This window comes from Synchytrium microbalum (genome assembly GCF_006535985.1).
Source record: "Synchytrium microbalum strain JEL517 chromosome Unknown SmJEL517_scf0011, whole genome shotgun sequence".
Lineage (NCBI taxonomy): Eukaryota > Fungi > Chytridiomycota > Chytridiomycetes > Synchytriales > Synchytriaceae > Synchytrium > Synchytrium microbalum.
The window spans coordinates 60,267-78,502 of NW_022158360.1; the positions used below are offsets into that span (position 1 = coordinate 60,267).

The following is an 18,236-nucleotide window of genomic DNA, read 5'->3' on the forward strand; positions in this document are numbered from 1 at the left end:
CTTTGTGACATATGAGAAGTCCCCAATCAATGTTTGTATCATGGTACCTTCAGCGACAAGTCCTTCTACTTCGTCCACGTTCAGCACTTGTACATTAGAACCACTCTTTGACAAGACCTCGAAAAATCCAGTTGGCACATGACTATCTAGGAGCTGAATTCGTTCAAGTTGCTCGAAGCATCCAGACTCATAGCACGAGACTTCACCTTCGATCCCACTTATATATAAACTACGTAGCGTGTGTTCACTACCACGGACCAGCGACCACCAAAGTACAGCGTCCATTCCTGGGATTGCACCCACATAGATCTGAGTTTCGTTCATGCAACTCTCAAAAGTCGAGAGTTTCCATGCTTTTAAAGCTGCGACCGATTCCAGTAGGTGGAGAGCCACGGATTATCAGTTTCTGAATCTTGGGATGGCTGATGGCAAATCTGCACCAATCTGATACTGATGGTGACCTCACTGCGTTTTCATTAGTGACACTATTTAAATATATGGATTCCAACGGGACATGGAGACACGAAATCCAACAGAAATAGTTGATTGGTCTGGATCTCCACCGACTTGAGATTTTGACATGAGTTGATTACAGTTTTGACAATCAAGCGACGAGAGCTTTTAAACTCTAACGGGTACGTGTGCGTTACGAGTATTTTCATCCATATCAACGGGTTCTGGCTATAGCGAGGATTTGACGTAGATGGGGATTGCTGCATGGCATTTACATGCCCATACAAGAATCCCGGGCAATTCGTGTCCACTCTTCTATACAACTTCCAAATTACAGCAGCATTCCATTCTTTTGATACTAGAGCTGCTGAAAACAATTCGTTTACAGCCAGCTCCGGCATATGTTGACAACGATGGAACGAGTTATCGATGCAATAAACCACAAAAGTCCAACAATTCAGCTCAGAAAGGACGCCCAATTAACGCGATTTGATCACACAATACAGATCAATGATCATTTCAACACGATCTAGCCATCTTTTTACATCCAATTCTATCACGTGTAGCTTAAGTTTTTTTGACACATGGTCATGATGACCTGGGACTCTTCATCAATCACGAAATGATCGGATATGATCATCATCATCATATCGGAAATTATCTCGCATTCGTCTAAACCTCGTGCTTCATGTGGTCGATACGTGGAGGTCGATGGTTGCGTTTGTTGTTTTGATTTATACAATAACTACTGTGTACAATATATAAAGATACCAAACAAAATACATCGAATGCCTCCACAGCATACTACCAAAAGAATGACCAAGCTCTACGGGCCTTCACTCTAGATGCTGCAGCCAACGAAGATCCCACCAAACCATCTCCATCAGCATCTGTCAATGTCCCATCCGTCCAACTGCCTTCATTCACACTTTTTGGTGATGATGATGCCGTTGCATCTTCTTCTCCTTCCGACTCATCACGTACACCAACATCAACCACAATCCCCCGTCGTTTTAGCATCTTTACTCGAGAGTGGAAGGCAATATCAACAGTACATGGCGATTTCTGCAGGAATGGTTCACCATCTAGCTGCATGGCCATTTCGGCCGTCATTGGGAAGTATAATCGTGCTACGGATGCTTGACCTAGCATTTCAGGTGATGACAAGCCTGCTATCGAGGCTCCCATGTGGAATGGACCTCCAACACCTAGAGCTTCAAATTGTCCATCATCTGATAGTTGACTTGGAGCTCCAAATGCTTCCAGAGGCTTGTATATCTGGCAGCCACCACCATATGACGATATGTTCAATATTATTGCACCACCAAGATGGTCTAGTGTTATAGGTGGGCTTGATCCTAATTGTAGCGTCGATCCTACTAGCTTCGTATGCTGCGGTGACATTACCGTTGGTGATGATGCTGGTTCGGATGGTTGGCTTGACATGCCCATCAAGTGTAGTATGTTGAGTACTACTTGTCGTCCTCCTAATACTGCATACCAGGCTTTATTTATTAGACGGTTTCGGAAGAGCTGAGGTTGACTTTCCCTGGCACGATGGAAGTCGAGCACGATACGAGCATCTGCACCTGCACTAAAATAGTTTGTACAGACGAGAGTCTTGGTTGCAAAAGCAGGTCGTTGAGCGAAGGCCATGGTTCGAGATACTAATGAGGTCGATGCTGATATGCTGGTGTTTAATATAGCTGGAGACGAAGATGGGTTTGATGATGGTTTGGGAGCTGAAGCTATTGTTATGCTCCATCGATCCAGTTCAATCACTTGAGCTAGGTTGATGGCAGCTATGATAGGAAGTAGTTCTTCTCCAGCCCAACCTCCTCCCCAACCTAAGGACCTAGCCTGTTCAAGATAAGAACAAGAGGTGTGAGTGAGCAGCGAAAAAACAAATGCTATATCAAGGTATATCGAACTGACCAAGTCATTGCCTGTTCCCATTGGTAGAGTACCAACAGGAGGTCGCTCATCTGGATTGAGACATAGCTTGTCAAGGACCTAGAGCAATTTAAGAGATTCGTCATCTTGACCATTCATCAACCCACACACAAAAAAACCGTGTCGACAACATAACTTACGTTGAGCACCCAACCAATCGTACCATCACCACCACATACAAGTACACGACATTTACTCAGGCATGATGAAAAGATCATCAATACGTCTTCAGGAGACTGTCGGGACGTATCTACAATCTGTATCGGATTGAGGATCTGATACAACGACCTCAATAGTATAGGAGCATCCTGAGCTCCCGATTTCGGATTGACAATACAGAGTAGCGGCCTTACATCAGCAGTCTGCGACAGGTCGACACGTAGACGAGGCTGTAGTTGTTTACTTGGTGAGGTTTGTCGTTTGGCAGACGGTGATGATGAAGATGGTGGTGGTGCGGGGGTGGTATTTGGCGATACGCACCATGGTGGAACTACTATGCTAGGTATAGGTCCTAACGAGCATGGTTGTGGTGGTAGATCGGGTAGACAGTGGTGATGCACAATGATTGAACACCACGAGCAACGGTACTCGGAGTGTAGTCCTGGTTCTATACCTACAGTGACATGACAGACTGCACAGCGTGCATCTGGTATCAAGTGGAGATTTCCTTCCACCCATTGATGAGGAAGGCTCGTGATTGCTTCCGATGAAGCTGATGGTGTTGGAGTCGATGCTGGGATGTAGTGCTTCTTGCACGGTTGATTATTGACCAGGTGGTGGTGGTTCTTATGTGCACATCGTCCACATATCTAAGAGGGAGAGTGTGAGAGCTTGACTCGTTCTTCATAGTAGCCCCCATTTTTGCAAATACTTACGAGACATCGAATACCATGCAAGACAATAGCAGTCCCACAAGCATTACAAAACTTGGGAACACCTCTATCATCACTTCCCCCTGTAGTCCAGATGTGTGAGAAGCTTGGAGGGGTCTTTGATGATGATGTGCTCGTTTGAACTCCAAGATACTACGAGAGGCAGGGTTTGATCAGCACGGTGAATCTTGATGGCTTTATCTGATCCGAAACAATGCAAATCAACTTCATGACTAGCGTACCGTCAGAGTTCGTGGATACAAGAATCTAAAAATCTGATAGGTGATTGCCACGCTTATACATGACACCACGAATAGAGTTCCATAGACCCCAAAGATACTACGTAGAGAATCTTGGTATTTATACAAGTAAAAGTCACTAGACCTTATCATCTTCCTCTGTTTAGTCTAATGTCAACAAAGGAGAATGTGTCGTTTGTTAGATTGTTGATTTCCAACAAGAAAATGACTTCCAACAGATGCGGGCCTTACCAATCTATTCTATGAGATGCCTCCGATGATGGCAATATCCTTGACTCCTTCCAAACCTCTCGTTGAATCGCCAGATCTCACGTGCCAATGAGTTCTGGAAGAAAGCTTATTTTAGCGACAACGAGTGCGAGAAGTGGAAGAGGTCAGACGGTAACTCCCTCGAGCTTTTTATAAGTTACAAGCGATTGAACCGTGTCAAACGCGTCGCATCTCCGTTGGCTTAAAGTTTGGGCTACCCCATATTCATACGTCGATATTTCTACAGCTTTCGTTCATGAGGTCAAATGAACATGTTATACACGCGATTTCATGATTTCGGCATATTTGACTCCTTGTCCGTATGGTATATCATCGTGCTTTATTCAACACCGTCAACGTTCAGTCATCTACACGACTCTGGGCAATCTGACGAAGAAAGAAGCCCAAGAAAATGAATTTCAAGAAAGCCAACTCAATGCCAAGCGCAGGAGCACGTAAGCTTGCGTTTCTTTTATCCCATAAACCGCTTTATTCATGAAGCAATCCCTCTCTTTGTCGCCATGTTGTAACATGATACAACTCTTGCACCATCTTACCAGTTCGAGCTATTGGAGGCGGTGTCGCAAAGGCCGTATCATCCAGATCATCTACTCCTCAAGCTCGCCAACCAAAAGCTGCTTCCAATGGTCCTGCATCAAACACACCTCCAAAACCAAATGCTCCTGTAAAGACTGAAAAGGACAAGCAGAGAGACGCTTGGAGATCTGAAAGCATGTTCAAAATCATTGATCTCATCAAGGTATTTTCGCAGATTGGTTGAACAGTATTGAATGATGGACGTGTGTGTGTGATGTTGCCGAATCTCATTGCCTGATTCCAACACGGCTTAGAGCGAAGACAGAGCCTTCAAGTTTGCAGAAGTGCAATTACATATGGGTGGGCAACTCTGGAATAAGGATGCTCTGCTCATGAAGTCACTCAAAGACAAGCTGAACGTTGAAGTAAATGCTGACGGAGAAACTATACGATACAAGGTAAAGACAATACGCCACACCCGTGCGATGCTACAGTGCATGTATCGCTTGCATTTGAATGCTTCTGATCGCTACTCACACTTGCTTCATCAGTGGAAGTACTCGATCAAAACCAAGAATGACTTGCTCCAAGTGCTCAAAACACACCATAACAAGGGTGTTGTAAGGGTAGAAGAAGATCTAGCTGCCAACGCTTTCTGCAAATCATTGGGTGCATTCGCTGAAGTACGTACTACATCATAGTTCTCGCATGTTACTTGTTTTTGGGTGGGGTGCTTGCCAACACTCCCTCAAACAGGATTTGGCACAAGACGGGTGGGTCAGAATCTTGTCACGACAAAAGGGGACTGGCAATCCGGCCAGTATATGGTATGATCCTTGGTCTCAGAGTGAAGAGTGTCGGACAGTCATCATTTCAGCTGGCAAGTTTTTCTTTGAAAAGTCGTTGTGGCTTTTTTGTCCAGATGGTGAAGTACATGTCTGACTCCTATTCTCGTTGGTTCACTTAGCTGATCTTGCACTATGGGAGTCGATGCGAGTGGATCCTGAACATGTTGACGAAGAGTTGAAGAAGCGTAAGTTCGTTGATTGATGTCACGTCTGCTCTAAAAAAGCTTCCATGTTCTTTTTTGCTCACTACCGCTCACCTTCGTTCCTAGTCGAGTTGACAACGATCGCAGTCGCCGAGCAACCAAAAGCAAAGGCACCTGAACCAACAAAGAAGAAGGGGAAGGGCAGTCGTGGGATGCGGGGAGTCAAACTCATGAACACTCATTTGACCCTCGACTGGTTGGAATTCATGCAAGCGCCAACACGCAAATAAATTATTAGAAAGGGAAACTTAGATGTCAAACGCATATGCAATTTGCACAAAATGTTATATATTCTGAATGGACGAATGGGATCCCCCCTACTTGTAAAGAAAGATAATAAAATTTATGGAGGTACTTCCCTCTTATTTGCATCGCAAACGACCTGTCGATTGCTTTACTGAGCACTGAATTGGGGGAGGGGGTTTCGTATAGCCGATTCCCATCTTGTACGGCATAGCCCAAGTTCGTGACTCTGATGGAATTGTGTCTAGTGCTGATTTCGAGTCTGATTTCGAGGTCCATCACACAGCATTGTGTTGGAATTGAGGCGCAATACACACAAGGCAAATTAATATAATACTGTTATTCGAGATATCATCGCTACAAATCTCATGCTTTTTGGAAACAATGAGTCTTTACAGAGTTCAAGTGTGCGGTCAGACAGAGAAAATTACAGCACGAGCAGCAAGTTTGGATCGTGAATCATTCTTCTTGCGTTCGTCCTCTGCCTTTTCAGCACGGATACGTTCCTCTTCAGCTGCATGGACACTTGCAATACGTTTCTTTTCTGCAAGTTGGGCGTCGATTTGTGCCTTGTTTTCAGCAATTGGGTTCCTATACCACATAACCAACTTCAGATGCTGCTCTTGTATCGAAATCAAAGATGCAAGACTTGTATCTTACTTTGCAGACGCATGCATCTGCTGCTCAAAAAACAATGCACGACCACTCAACCCAGTCGTTGCAGCACGTCCAGTAGCTGCAGTAGGTGCCTCGTTGACTGGTACAGGTACATTATCAGGTGCAGGAGCTGGTCCTGAAATCATCTATATCAACATCATGGAATATGTCAAATCGTTGGACATGCGATCCTTTGTTTTTTGTTGCACGCCAAAAACTCACAGCCAAGAAATCCGAAAACGATATCTTTCCATCCTTATCAGCATCAACTTCAGCAATAGCCTGTCTGACTTCCGTGGCAGTCTTGGCTTCACCTAAAGCTTCAAACATTCGCGATACTTCGAATTGGTCCATGAGGCCAGTGTTTGATGTGTTGTGTCTATATACAAGCAAAGAGTAGTAGAATATGATTTTTGTACAAGATTCGAGTCTCGTTTTGGTGGTCAACCCAAAAATGTCAAAACAACGAAAACTGCTCACTTTTTGAACAATGTACGAATTGTTTCGACAGTGTCTCGGTCTACATTCTTGAACCGTCCATTGTCAAATAAGGTGATGTCGGCGTATGAAGAGTCTGGGTTTATTGTCGTAGGGCGTTGAAGAGCCATTGTTTCTGTTGTGGTGTCTGAAGGGTGAAAAAATTGTTAGGTGATTTCAGCAAAGTGACGGTGATGATCGCGACACTTACTTACCAAGTGTTTTAAAATGAAGACAAGTATGCTTGCGAAGTACAAAAATTGTGAAAATGAGTTAAGAGAGTTCGCTTTGTTGCGGGAAAGTTTGTGACGAGGGTTTGCGGCGGTTATTTGAGATAACCCAAACCTGAAAACAAAACACACTCCGAGCACTCGCCAAGCATCGTCAAAAGGAGCAAGAATATTGAAATGGTAAAGAAATGTATATATATATATATATATATCTTTTATTACAAATCTGAACTAAAACCAACCACTTTTCCGACGCACTCACAAACCCCCTAACCGTTACCCCTCCTTATATACATTCCTACGTGTTGACAACATCTTGAGTGATATCCGTAAAAGGCGCACGATTCGAAGAATTCTTTCGAGATCGTGTCGACTTTGCAGATGATGGAGTTGTGACTGTCGTAGTAGAATTGCGTGATAAGCGTGACAAGTCAAATGTACCAGCATCGCCATGTCGAAGCTTTGTACGCAGAGATGGAAGAGTATAGTTGACGGACTTGCCACGAGTGATACGTGTCAAGGCCACTGTACAAAAACACCCAAGAGAGAATGTGTTGGCTATACTGAGTGACTTGATGGGAATCATAACACAAATACTTACAGTTTTCATCAGTAGGCGAAACACTTGAGGAAGCTCTAGGAGCTACTATGCTAGCAACGGATTTAGGCATAGGAGTGTGTGCACGCTTCTTCTTAGACTTTGCAGCAGCCTTGACCAGTCCTGGAGTCACTATATGTTGTGTTGTGTGTTGTTATTGCCATCGGAGGTGAAATGTAGTTCTTCTGTTACTGAACAATCACATACCTGCTACCTCACTATCACCTCCTGGAGTATGAGTAAGGTTCTGGGGCTGCTTGTTGACTGTTGGTGAAAACACCACTGGTACGACTATCTCTTCATATACAACGTCCTTCTTCCTTCCAGGACTCTTATTATGAGACTCTCCGTCTGTCATGATAGCTTCCTTTTGCAGATCAGTGACATCGGTCTGCTCCAAACTATCATCGTCGTCTAGAACACTACTCGATATATCCTTAGCAGCAGGTTTTAAAGCTCGAGGAGCAGGAGTTCGAGCTCGGCGACGTCGTTTGGGTGGAGACTTTGGAATGGGATCATTCGACGTCGTAAGCTGCGAAGGCTCTACAGGCTCTTCCGATGGTTCAATGACTTGCTCCACGAGCTGCTCATCAACAAACTGCGAGAGAGACGGTGGAGGCTCGTCTAAGTTCCTGGTGATTTGGGGCAAGAGTCCCTGAGGATCATGTGGAGTTGTCATGCAGTGCATCGATGCGATTTCATTACGGAGTGGCGATGGATGGATGGATGTGCGTAGGTGCTCCAACATATTGCGACCGGCGTAAGGTGTCATCGAGGCATCAAAGGATACAGGCGAGCATAAGTCCATGGATGTTTCGCCATCATTGGTTGATGGTGAACCATGTGCCTCACTTACATACTGACTAACTATTTCAGTAGCTCGTTCAAGAGGTACTGTTGGAGGCATTGATGCTGGAATAGTTGGCACGATGGCTTCTATTTCGGTACTGACTTGATGGGCCAGGTTATCAGGAGCATCATAAAAGTCACCGTTACTAATATTGGATTCCTTTACAATAGGCTGTTTCGAAGGTGTGTTCTCGAGAATATCATCATCAATCAAGAGACTATCCAAAGCTGCTTGAATCACCGCATCTGCATGTTCAAGCTCGTCCTGCAACAGCAATTCCTCTGCATGAGTTCTACCAGATTGTTCTTCGTCATACTGTTCTTCAGGTATGGACTCCAAGGTACTCCAGAGCTTGGAAAGTCCTCTATTAATATGCTGAATTAGATTCAAAAACTACTAGTGAGAACAAGCCTTTCAACTCGACAATACCGACACGGCGATACGCCCATCTTAGATCTCCATGTGCTGCTCTTCAATTCTAATATGCCATCAGCTGCATCCACTTCATCAAGAAGTTTTTCGTTCAAAGGCGATGTATAGATTGGAAGCTATGAAGGCGTAAGGTATTGGTTTGCTTTGCTGCATTGATTGGTGTAAGCAAGACACATACTGATTCTAGATGAGCTCTGACTTTGCGCAGCGAAGGAGAATGATCTTCTAGACCTCCATGTTGTAGAAGTGTTTCCGAGACTGACATTGAAGAGACGTGACTACTTAGTTAGGAATCGTTGCAAGAGAGCCGTACTCAACGAAGATCAAATCTACCGTACTCACCACTCAACGAAGCCAAAGCACGTGGTTTGAGCAGCGACTGAAGCTCTGGAATGACTTTGGATTCCACCATAGCTAGTTTCGTCTTGACGACAGTTGTAAACGAATTCATGATGTCCAGTGTCGTTCTCGATAGATCCTATTAAATCACAAGATTGAGATGAGATGCGACGATCCATCTTGGTATTAGTTCAAAACGAAGCTTACTTGAATGGCATTAAACTTTTCCATTTGCATCTTGCATTCAAGACTCGTTTTCTCCATTTCACGTTCTTCAGCCTACAACAGATACAAAAGGAAGAAGATAATCAGCAGGATGCGCAAGCATTAACTTGCGACAGAGTTTTCGATTTTCTCCTACTTGTAAGGTAAGCTTTGTCACCTGGCTGCTCAAGTCCAGAGTTTGTGAAATCAAGTTCAATCTTTCTTGTTCTAAGCGCCTCAATTGTGTAGCATACAGCGCATTGACTCTGATAATGTCGCTGTTTTGCTTTTGGTATCGTTTCCTCACTAGTATAAAGCGTAGTTTGTGAGTATCGTGATGTCCATAAGCAAAATGTTTGATGTAGTGATCATTACTTGGCTCGACATCTCCCTGGAGAGTTCTTGCCATAGACATATTTGCTGCTGGCAAACGAGCCGACTCTCCAAAGTTGCCAGCCTTAGCCTAGTTGGTGAATGTTTTTGCCAAGTTTGAATGATTTGGCTGGCATCCTCAAAGCTTGCTCACCTTGATGATGGAAGGTCGACTGACACCGCGATCAAGGACATTTAAAGGCTCTCTGAAGGCCAGCTTACTGTCCATGTCCAAGGTCAATAGGAAATCAATTAAAGAACTAACTTGATTTGTTGTGTCGTGATTTAGCCATTTCAGCACTTCAGCACTCAGATTCGAACGCGAAGCGACGCGAAGAGCTCATAAGAACGTGACGAATAGCAAAAAGAAATTTCGCACTTAAGCTCAGATCGTACAACTCGCTACGCTTACCAAAAATGTTTGTCGCAGTATTCCCTGCTGTAGGATACAAACAGCAGTGGTTGCTTCAATGGGAATCTATTGAAGATATCCTCAAACAGACGTAACAAAATAAATGGCTGACAGAGCTGTCATTACTATACTTACCGTGGATCCAGCGATTTTTGGCACTAGTACGCGTCATGAAACCACTTGAAACCTCTGGTAAAGGATGGTCCTTTGAATAACGGGATTTGCAGTGTGAAAAGGTTGGTAACGTACAAGGCGGGGTACTACCAAAAAGTATTCGCCGAAAAGCCTGGGAAGGCAGTGTATTGTCATAGTAGCAAGGATTCTTTTTTTCTGTTGGTTGCAGATGACAGCGCCTGTTGGATAGCAGCTCCTTTATAACCTCGTCCTTCCACCATCCATTCAGTCCCTTCGTCACAGTCTCGTAACACAGTGCTGCCAATTGGTGATGGGTGATCTTCTATATTCTGATGTCGAGACTTGACTGGCTGATCCACATACGTTTTGCCAGTCCTCACGTTCATCTAGCTTTCTTTACGCGTTCGAAGATGACAGATCCATATTTCATATGATAGCTGCCAGCTAGCGTGCTTGGTCTTGCATCGTGAATATTGTCAACCTTGATCACATTTCAATTCCGAGCAGAGTTTCGTAAGGTGGCATTCCACGCACCGAAAATTTTAATTGTTGGAGATATTAAAACGAATTTTCCAAAGCTCCATTGACTGCGAGTAAGTCTTGGTGCTGGTGTAAGCTTGCGACTTGTTTTTTGATGAATGTCTCGTCATTTTGGGTTGCAAAGAGGGATTAGATGCAGCTTGGAGGGGAAAAATTTGGATTAAACTCATGTCAAGAGTGCATTCGATTGAGCCCTTTGTTGTCTTGCTCTTTCTGGAGCTTGGTGTCAACCAGCATCACAACATTTTGAATCTACGTGCAAGTCAAGACAAATTTAAGCTCAAGAGTTCTGATACCAATTTATTTCTACCTCAATTAGTAACCTGAAAATATGGGCAAGAAAACTGAAAAGGAAAAGGCGTTGGCTGGTGAGCTATACAACGCCAATGACAAGGAGCTCGTAGATGATCGTGAAGCTTGCAAGAAATTGATTCGCAAGTACAATCACCCTGATCGAGAAAGAGGTACATCGCTGTCGCATTTAGCATTGCTGACTTTCGATCTGCACTATTGGATTGTCGGTCTTCTGACGTTACAGTGTTTGCTTTAGAGGAATTACCAAAGATTTTGAAGGAGTTGCTTGTTGATGATGGAAAGACGGATCCACCATTCATAGAACCTCCATTTTACTGTGATGTACGCCTTGCTTGATTCGGTTTCTTTGAACACGCTGTGACACTGTCCCATTCATTTCCATTTTTTCTTAGTATGGGTACAACATTACATATGGCAAGAACGTCTACATGAATCACAACTGTATCATCTTGGACTGTAACAAGGTATTGGAACCTGATCAGGTTTTGAGTATAGTCTCGCATCCAAAAACTCACATCATCTGATGCCAAACCTGCATACCAAGGTCACAATCGGTGACAATGTGATGTTTGCTCCCAATGTCGCTATCTATGCTGCAACACACCCACTTGAAGCTGAAATTCGAAGGGATATGGGTCCTGAATTAGCTTTCCCTGTTACTATAGGGTTAGCGTCATTACGATTCCGCTTCTTATCAGGATATCATAACAGCCCTTTCAACCATACTGTAGTTCCGACGTTTGGATTGGTGGCAACTCTGTGATCCTGGTATGCATGGGTTTGTGACTCGGTTCGATCTCATGTTCCGTGGAAAGCTTCCTGACTGATAGCAATGCTGAATGGCACGAGCCGAGTACTTTGATTTCTCTCACAAATGCTTATCAATCCAACCTTTCTTATTATCTCTAGCCTGGCGTAACCATTGGAGATGGAGCTGGTACGCGTATGGAGACTGTTGCGACAATTGAGAACTCCATTTAACACAATATTCTTTTGAAGTTGTGGGTGCTGGAAGTGTAGTAACCAAGGATGTTGCTCCCTACACAGTAGTTGTTGGTGTGTATTGAGCTGCTTACTCGTGATATTGCCTTTGATCTCTGACTGAAATATGACAATAGGGAATCCCGCACATTTCCTGAAGGACATTCCGCGTGAAAAGGAAAAGAAGCCTGTATCCAAGAAGAAGGCAGACGAGAAGAAGGTAGAAGAGAAAAAAGCCGAAGAGGCTGAAGTGACAGAAGAGGCAGAAAAGGAAGCTCCCAAGAAGCGAACTTCCAAGAAGAAGTCATCGGACGAAACTGAAGAGCCAGAAAAGGAAGCTCCCAAGAAAAAGAAGCCTAAAAAGTAATTTGTGTATTGATATTCGCCAAACAAAATATAGATAGATCCATTTTAGGTTTGGTACTTCATCGTGTGTTGACCTCGTTACAGGCTTTCGCGTTCTGAAGGCCAATCGCTTTCAGTAAGCAAATCAAAATAATTATAAAATAATAACATTAATCAAGATCTATTCCACGTGGCATGATCGCCCAGTCACCGTTCTGAAACAACAGCAACCTTCTTGAAACTTTCCAAACATCATATCCGCAGCAACCAACTCATTGAACGAAAACGCCCCATATGAAAAAGTAAGAAAGAGGGTAAGCAGTCGATAGACAGTCATATATTACCTTGAATCTTCATTCTTCCATCATGCAAACTAACTTGAATCAACTCAAAACTAATTAGAACAAGAATGTTAGCAGCCGACGTGCCAAACTACTTGCTACCCGAGTATGACCCATCAAAAGCCACGACACCTGAGTTGATGCGTATACTCATAACTCATGATGTCCCTCTGCCTCCAAAGAAAGAGAAAAAGGAGGTCTATGTAGGCCTGTTTCAGCAGCACATTGTTTCTCGACGAGGGCAACTGATTGCTGAATATACTCGACCAGTCCATGCCACGACTCCACCTGGACCTGGTCAAGCTTCTATATCCACTCCTATCACCGAAAGGAAACGCAAAACTGGAAATAGTAGAGCCTCATCCTCGAAAGCTCCTATAAATGTTGACGACGATGATGAAGAAGTCAACTTCTCCGATGATAATCCATTCCAGAGTGGTGGTGAAGAGTCTCCAGAGAAGGCGGCTGATCGCAAAATGAAGCTCAAACGTCGTAAATCTGTCGCACCACCAGGAACTGCAGGAGGAATCATATTCTCAGATGATGAAGCAACTACTCCTGCTAGTGCCGTTAAACGAAACACATTAAGGAACAAAACAGGAGCATCGCCACAACCATTCATGTTTAAGACAAGAACTCCAGATGTAAACTTTAGTAAAACAGGACTCGATGGACCATTTGGAGCTGAAGAAGGAAGTGGAGGAAACGGTGCTGGTGCTCCGTCTGGTAGTAGTAGGAAAACAACCAAACGACAACCTGCAAAGCCTCGTCAACGAGCTGCGCAACGAGCATGGACGGATGATGATGGTAGTAGTAGTCCTCCTAAAACTACGGGTAACATCATAGAACTTGAAGACTGGAAGTCTGTATTGCCTTCTCCTACTACCAGAATCGCTACTCCCAAACCCGCAGCAACACCAACAGCTCAACGAACCGCTCTGAAGAAGGCCGTACCTCGAAAAGAAAGGAAAGAGGACAAGCCAAATGAAGTCACAGCTGCCAATATGATATTTAGGGTCGTGGTCTCTGTCTTCATTATATTGTTACTGCACTGGTTGTATATGGTAAAGGATACTATTGGGTATTGTGAACCATCGAACTCTTATAATAGCAATAATCTGGAAGCCATGCACGGTGGAAGATGGAATCCCCTCGTGCATGTATTACCCTCACATCTTTGCTTATCCTGTCCGACCGGTGCAACTTGTGTAGGAGACACAGTTTTATCATGCCAGAATCCCGAGCATATCCTTGAACCACTGTCTCCCATTCCAACGACCATATTCCCCCTCAACTATATGACCTGTGTTGAAAACAAGTATAAACTGGCTACCGAAGCTCGTCAAGCTCAACAAGTAGACCGCCTCGTATCTCACTTGGACCAGGTGGTCAGGTCATGGATTGGACGAGCTCAGTGTGGTGAGTTGAGTGCTGATGAAGCAAGCATGATACCTGCATGGGCTAAGGATAATGGACGAGTGTGGGGAATGCCACCTGCAGAGGCTAAAAGGCAACTACAGCTAGCCATAGGTCAGAAATGGTCATCACAGCGATTTGAAGAGCACTGGGACTTGCTTCTTCGTCGTATAACACCCGGTAGTAGCACTCATTTACCAGCAGCAGCAGTACGGACGGCATTTGATAAAACAGGGCGTCATTTATTACTCGTTTCGTCACTCGAACCAATTATATCCTTCTCGTGCCGTATCAAATCCTCGGTGTGGCAAACCATCCGTACCTACTCTACACACTTGGCAGTCACGTCTCTAGCATGTATCCTAGCTGCCGTGTGGTATGATAAATCGGTAACGACCACTCGAGAGTCCAAAATGATAGGATCTCTTGTTGACGACGTGCTTAATAGTCTAGCTCAAGCAAACGAACAACACCAAGACGAACCAGATCGTTATCCTTTACCCGGTATCACTGTAGACCAACTCCGAGATCATTTATTACCAGTACCCGTCCATCGTAGAAGGCTCTGGACTCGCACATCTGGTAGCACAGGTGAACAACAAACCAGTAAAGATGTAGAAGGACGTACGAAATGGCATCTAGATGATGATGCATCACGAGAACGCATATGGAAGCAAGTCAGTGATGTGGTGACACGTAATGCCATGGTACGAGAAACTAGTATGGAAGTCAAGGGCGAAATGCACACTATTTGGCAATGGATTGCAAATGATGTCTTGTCGCCACGTCGATCAAGTAGCATGGGAAATTTAACGAGTATGGGTAGTAGAGCTAGTGGATTTGGTGGTGGATTCGGTGCTGGTGGAAGTGGTGGAGGAGCAAGTGGTAGCAGCGTTGGTCAATATGGATCGCCTGTTGTCCCAGCCCTTGCGAAGAGATTGTCAACCGCTCAACAAGGTCAGGAAGCTGGTCAAATTACATCTGGTCCTGAAAATTACCCATCATTGTAGGATTGTAAACTAATGTATATGTAGAAAACTTGCAGCTTTCTTTTTTTACCAAAATAAAACACGCATTATTCTATTATTCGCTGTTACTGTATGCAAACAAAAAGCGGGTGACTTGGCGAGCTTTTGCTCAATGCTTGTCAGTTGGTTTGGCCGACGCACTTCCTAGAAACGAATGCAATCCTCCTTCTTAGCGAAAGGGCTAAAGCTCTCAGTGGTCCAGTGTCCAGCAGCATGATCGGTAGCAGCAAAGGCAGTCTCGCAGTGCTTGCTCTGCGCAAATGTTCAGAACATGAAATGTTTGGCACAGTTTCAGCACAAACACAACCCAATTATGGACGAGTTGCGTAAGTTAAACAAGGAATTGGATTTATTTGCAAGTCAACGACCGATGCAGGTTGCCTCGGTTTACAATAGCCTGTTTGTGTCATCACATTGATAATGAGCATCAACGTTGATCTATATCTCCTTTTTAGCCAAACGAGATCTGCAGGTGCAAAGAGGCGAGACCACGATCAATGAGGACGGACAGGACTCGGATATTATGTGGAATGCTGATGATATGGTTTCAGTCAGTCAGTCTGTGAAGCTCAACACAATTGACTTCATGAACTGGACCACTGGATTGTATTGACAAGCACTCTATTCAGGTAGAAAACGAATGGATTTCTTATTTCACATGATGTGCTTGCTGGATGAGGCACGCTGCTCGAATATTACTTTGCTTCATGGGCACCATTACATGACAGGACCTCAAAGGAATATGAAATGGTTGATTTCTCCTTTGATTCAGTATGATATTAGAATTGGATGCCAGCGTACACTGGTTAGTAACCTTATGGACTTTGGCAGGCCATCGGATGCGTACTGAAACAGTTTAACATATAGTGGTGTTGACGATCTACTTGTTTGTACTCGTGATTTCGCTCTTTTTTCACAACATGGAATGATAACTTGAACGGTGAAGCTTCTGTGGTGCTTCTCAATCTAGACTTGCAGGCTAAGAGCAAGAAGTATGTAATCAACAATAAAAATGTACTAGTCGTTGGATAACAAATGCATCTAGAAAGTCTGACGCTGTTACAACACTCTTATAGTAATTATTCATATTATTCTTGTATCCAAGTCGAGACACGTTTGGCTGGAATGCAGGGAAAGGCCATGCGATGTATCGACAGACGCCAAGACTGTTGGGCTATTCTTGGGCTGGTGCCTGCACGTCAAACCACGGTAATGTAGCTTCTACAGCACCGTGTTTATGTTTCAATGCCAGATTCTCATTGGGTGGTGTTGGAGTGACCGAGTCAAGTACCAAGTTTTGGCAATGAAGGATTCAACGTTGGCAAGATATTAACTTGCCAAAAGATCAGCCTCTTGTAGTGGAGCGATGTATGTACATTTAACTACAGAAGGTCGCCAATGTCTTCGAAGGCCACATCGTCTAGAGCTTCCACGTCGTATTTACATCATAGTGCTGGTCACACGTCAATTGATTGGTCTGAAGATCATATTGCTAAAATAGTTGCCTGAAAGGAATGTGGAGGAGTGGAATTATGGCTAGTCTTTCGAACGCTGCATATGAGAACCGTTTTGGAAGACACGAGTAGTCGGCGCTTTGGAAGGTTGCATATACGAACAATTTTAGAAGATACGAGTATACAGATACTGTAAGTTTGATACAACAAGAAACCATGCAGTTTCGACGCCAAATATCGGGACCTGTCTGGTTTATAGAGCAGACCCGTCTGCTGGTCCATTAGATGAATGGATACAAAGAACTTCCCGATCCCGTCATTCCCATTCCCTCACAGGACGGTGTCCTGATATTGGGGCATTGGATGACTTGATTTATATGTTTTTTTTTTCCTGGGCAAGTCTCTTCAAGCATTTGCAGATGATCTTGATGCCATTGTTTGATGTGCACGCGATGCCTTGTGGGAATATTTCTGCTCAATTGTTGGAGATATCAAGAATCTCTTCTCTGTAAGCTCATGAGGGAACCCCTCCATATCATTTTTTGGCACGAATGACTTACCCGTTTCTACTAGTGTGTACAGAGTGGTGCTCTGGATGCCACCACGCTATCTTGTTATCATTCAGGCGATGCAGTCAGCTTCCGTTAGAGGTGAATTTGCAATTCGTTTGTTGTAAAGAGAGTTTTGAAATCGAGGACTGTGAGGTTTGTCGAATTCGGTTTGCCAGGCGAAAAGGGATTATGAAAGCGAGCCTCATATTCCTTACTCGTAGACTGACAAAGCGCTTTCGTATGGCATGATGAGGTGCAAATGGTGATTCGTGTTGTCGCTGTAACTCATTGTAACTATCAAAGAGGGCATGAAGCACCTCAAAGAGAAAGCAAAATCAACAGATTGCTGGGTCGCTAACTTCTTTTTGTTTTTTATAGGAATCGGTCTGATATGGCTGAAGATTGACATGGAGCTCTCATTTCTTTACACAGTTTGGACGCGATCTTCCACGTGAGAGCTGGGCTTCCATCTCTGTTTATTCATTCAACTATTGCTGCTAGCCGAAGACGCGGCTGTAGGAGATGGCACTACTTCTGCAACGAGAATGGGACGGAAAGATCCTGCTTCTGCCTGTCCTTCTCCATCTCTCTATCATCAGTCAATGCTCAGGTAAACGGGCTGTTCCTCTCTCAGATCTCAGTCAGATCTAGTCACAGATCTGACAGCATCGGCAAATGAAGAAGAAAGTTTACAAGCCATGATTCGAGCAACCAGAGAATGCTGAATGTGGGGAATGTGGTATTATTTTGGCATCTTTGGCTATGCATCTTTTGCTACGGATGTTACTGGGCGTCAGAATGACGGAGGTGCTGCAGTAGAAGCAGTGATCTACTTTGGTGAATACGAACATGTGTGTACCCAGACAAAAGACTTCTACCTGTGGTTTCTGCAAGCTTTGCGCTTTCGCAAAAGCCGGTCGCCGTGACTCGATTTCTTGACT

The 18,236-nt window shown here is 44.2% G+C and overlaps 5 protein-coding genes across 5 annotated transcripts; 3 read left to right on the forward strand and 2 right to left on the reverse strand.

Annotated features, from left to right (window-relative positions):
* Positions 1-1,257: 1,257 nt before the first annotated feature.
* Positions 1,258-3,670, reverse strand: SmJEL517_g02539 (diacylglycerol kinase (ATP); the record flags this gene model as incomplete). The annotated part of the gene is made up of 5 exons (XM_031168467.1): positions 1,258-2,313; positions 2,389-2,466; positions 2,547-3,215; positions 3,282-3,431; positions 3,521-3,670. The coding sequence occupies 5 exons, from the start codon at positions 3,668-3,670 to the stop codon at positions 1,258-1,260; spliced, it is 2,103 nt and encodes a 700-aa protein (XP_031025456.1).
* Positions 3,671-4,199: 529 nt separating this feature from the next.
* On the forward strand, positions 4,200-5,605 carry SmJEL517_g02540 (uncharacterized protein; the record flags this gene model as incomplete). The annotated part of the gene is made up of 7 exons (XM_031168468.1): positions 4,200-4,242; positions 4,348-4,547; positions 4,639-4,782; positions 4,876-5,007; positions 5,081-5,171; positions 5,292-5,357; positions 5,442-5,605. 7 exons carry the CDS (start codon positions 4,200-4,202, stop codon positions 5,603-5,605), a joined length of 840 nt encoding a protein of 279 aa, XP_031025526.1.
* A 426-nt stretch (positions 5,606-6,031) lies between these two features.
* SmJEL517_g02541 (uncharacterized protein) lies at positions 6,032-6,883 on the reverse strand (the record flags this gene model as incomplete). The annotated part of the gene is made up of 4 exons (XM_031168469.1): positions 6,032-6,209; positions 6,279-6,421; positions 6,498-6,654; positions 6,756-6,883. 4 exons carry the CDS (start codon positions 6,881-6,883, stop codon positions 6,032-6,034), a joined length of 606 nt encoding a protein of 201 aa, XP_031025527.1.
* Positions 6,884-11,195: 4,312 nt separating this feature from the next.
* SmJEL517_g02542 (uncharacterized protein) lies at positions 11,196-12,527 on the forward strand (the record flags this gene model as incomplete). Its single annotated transcript, XM_031168470.1, has 8 exons — positions 11,196-11,328; positions 11,415-11,500; positions 11,572-11,643; positions 11,724-11,845; positions 11,911-11,947; positions 12,089-12,116; positions 12,179-12,235; positions 12,298-12,527. 8 exons carry the CDS (start codon positions 11,196-11,198, stop codon positions 12,525-12,527), a joined length of 765 nt encoding a protein of 254 aa, XP_031025528.1.
* A 387-nt stretch (positions 12,528-12,914) lies between these two features.
* Positions 12,915-15,272, forward strand: SmJEL517_g02543 (uncharacterized protein; the record flags this gene model as incomplete). The annotated part of the gene is made up of 1 exon (XM_031168471.1): positions 12,915-15,272. The coding sequence occupies one exon, from the start codon at positions 12,915-12,917 to the stop codon at positions 15,270-15,272; it is 2,358 nt and encodes a 785-aa protein (XP_031025529.1).
* Between the last annotated feature and the right edge of the window lie 2,964 nt (positions 15,273-18,236).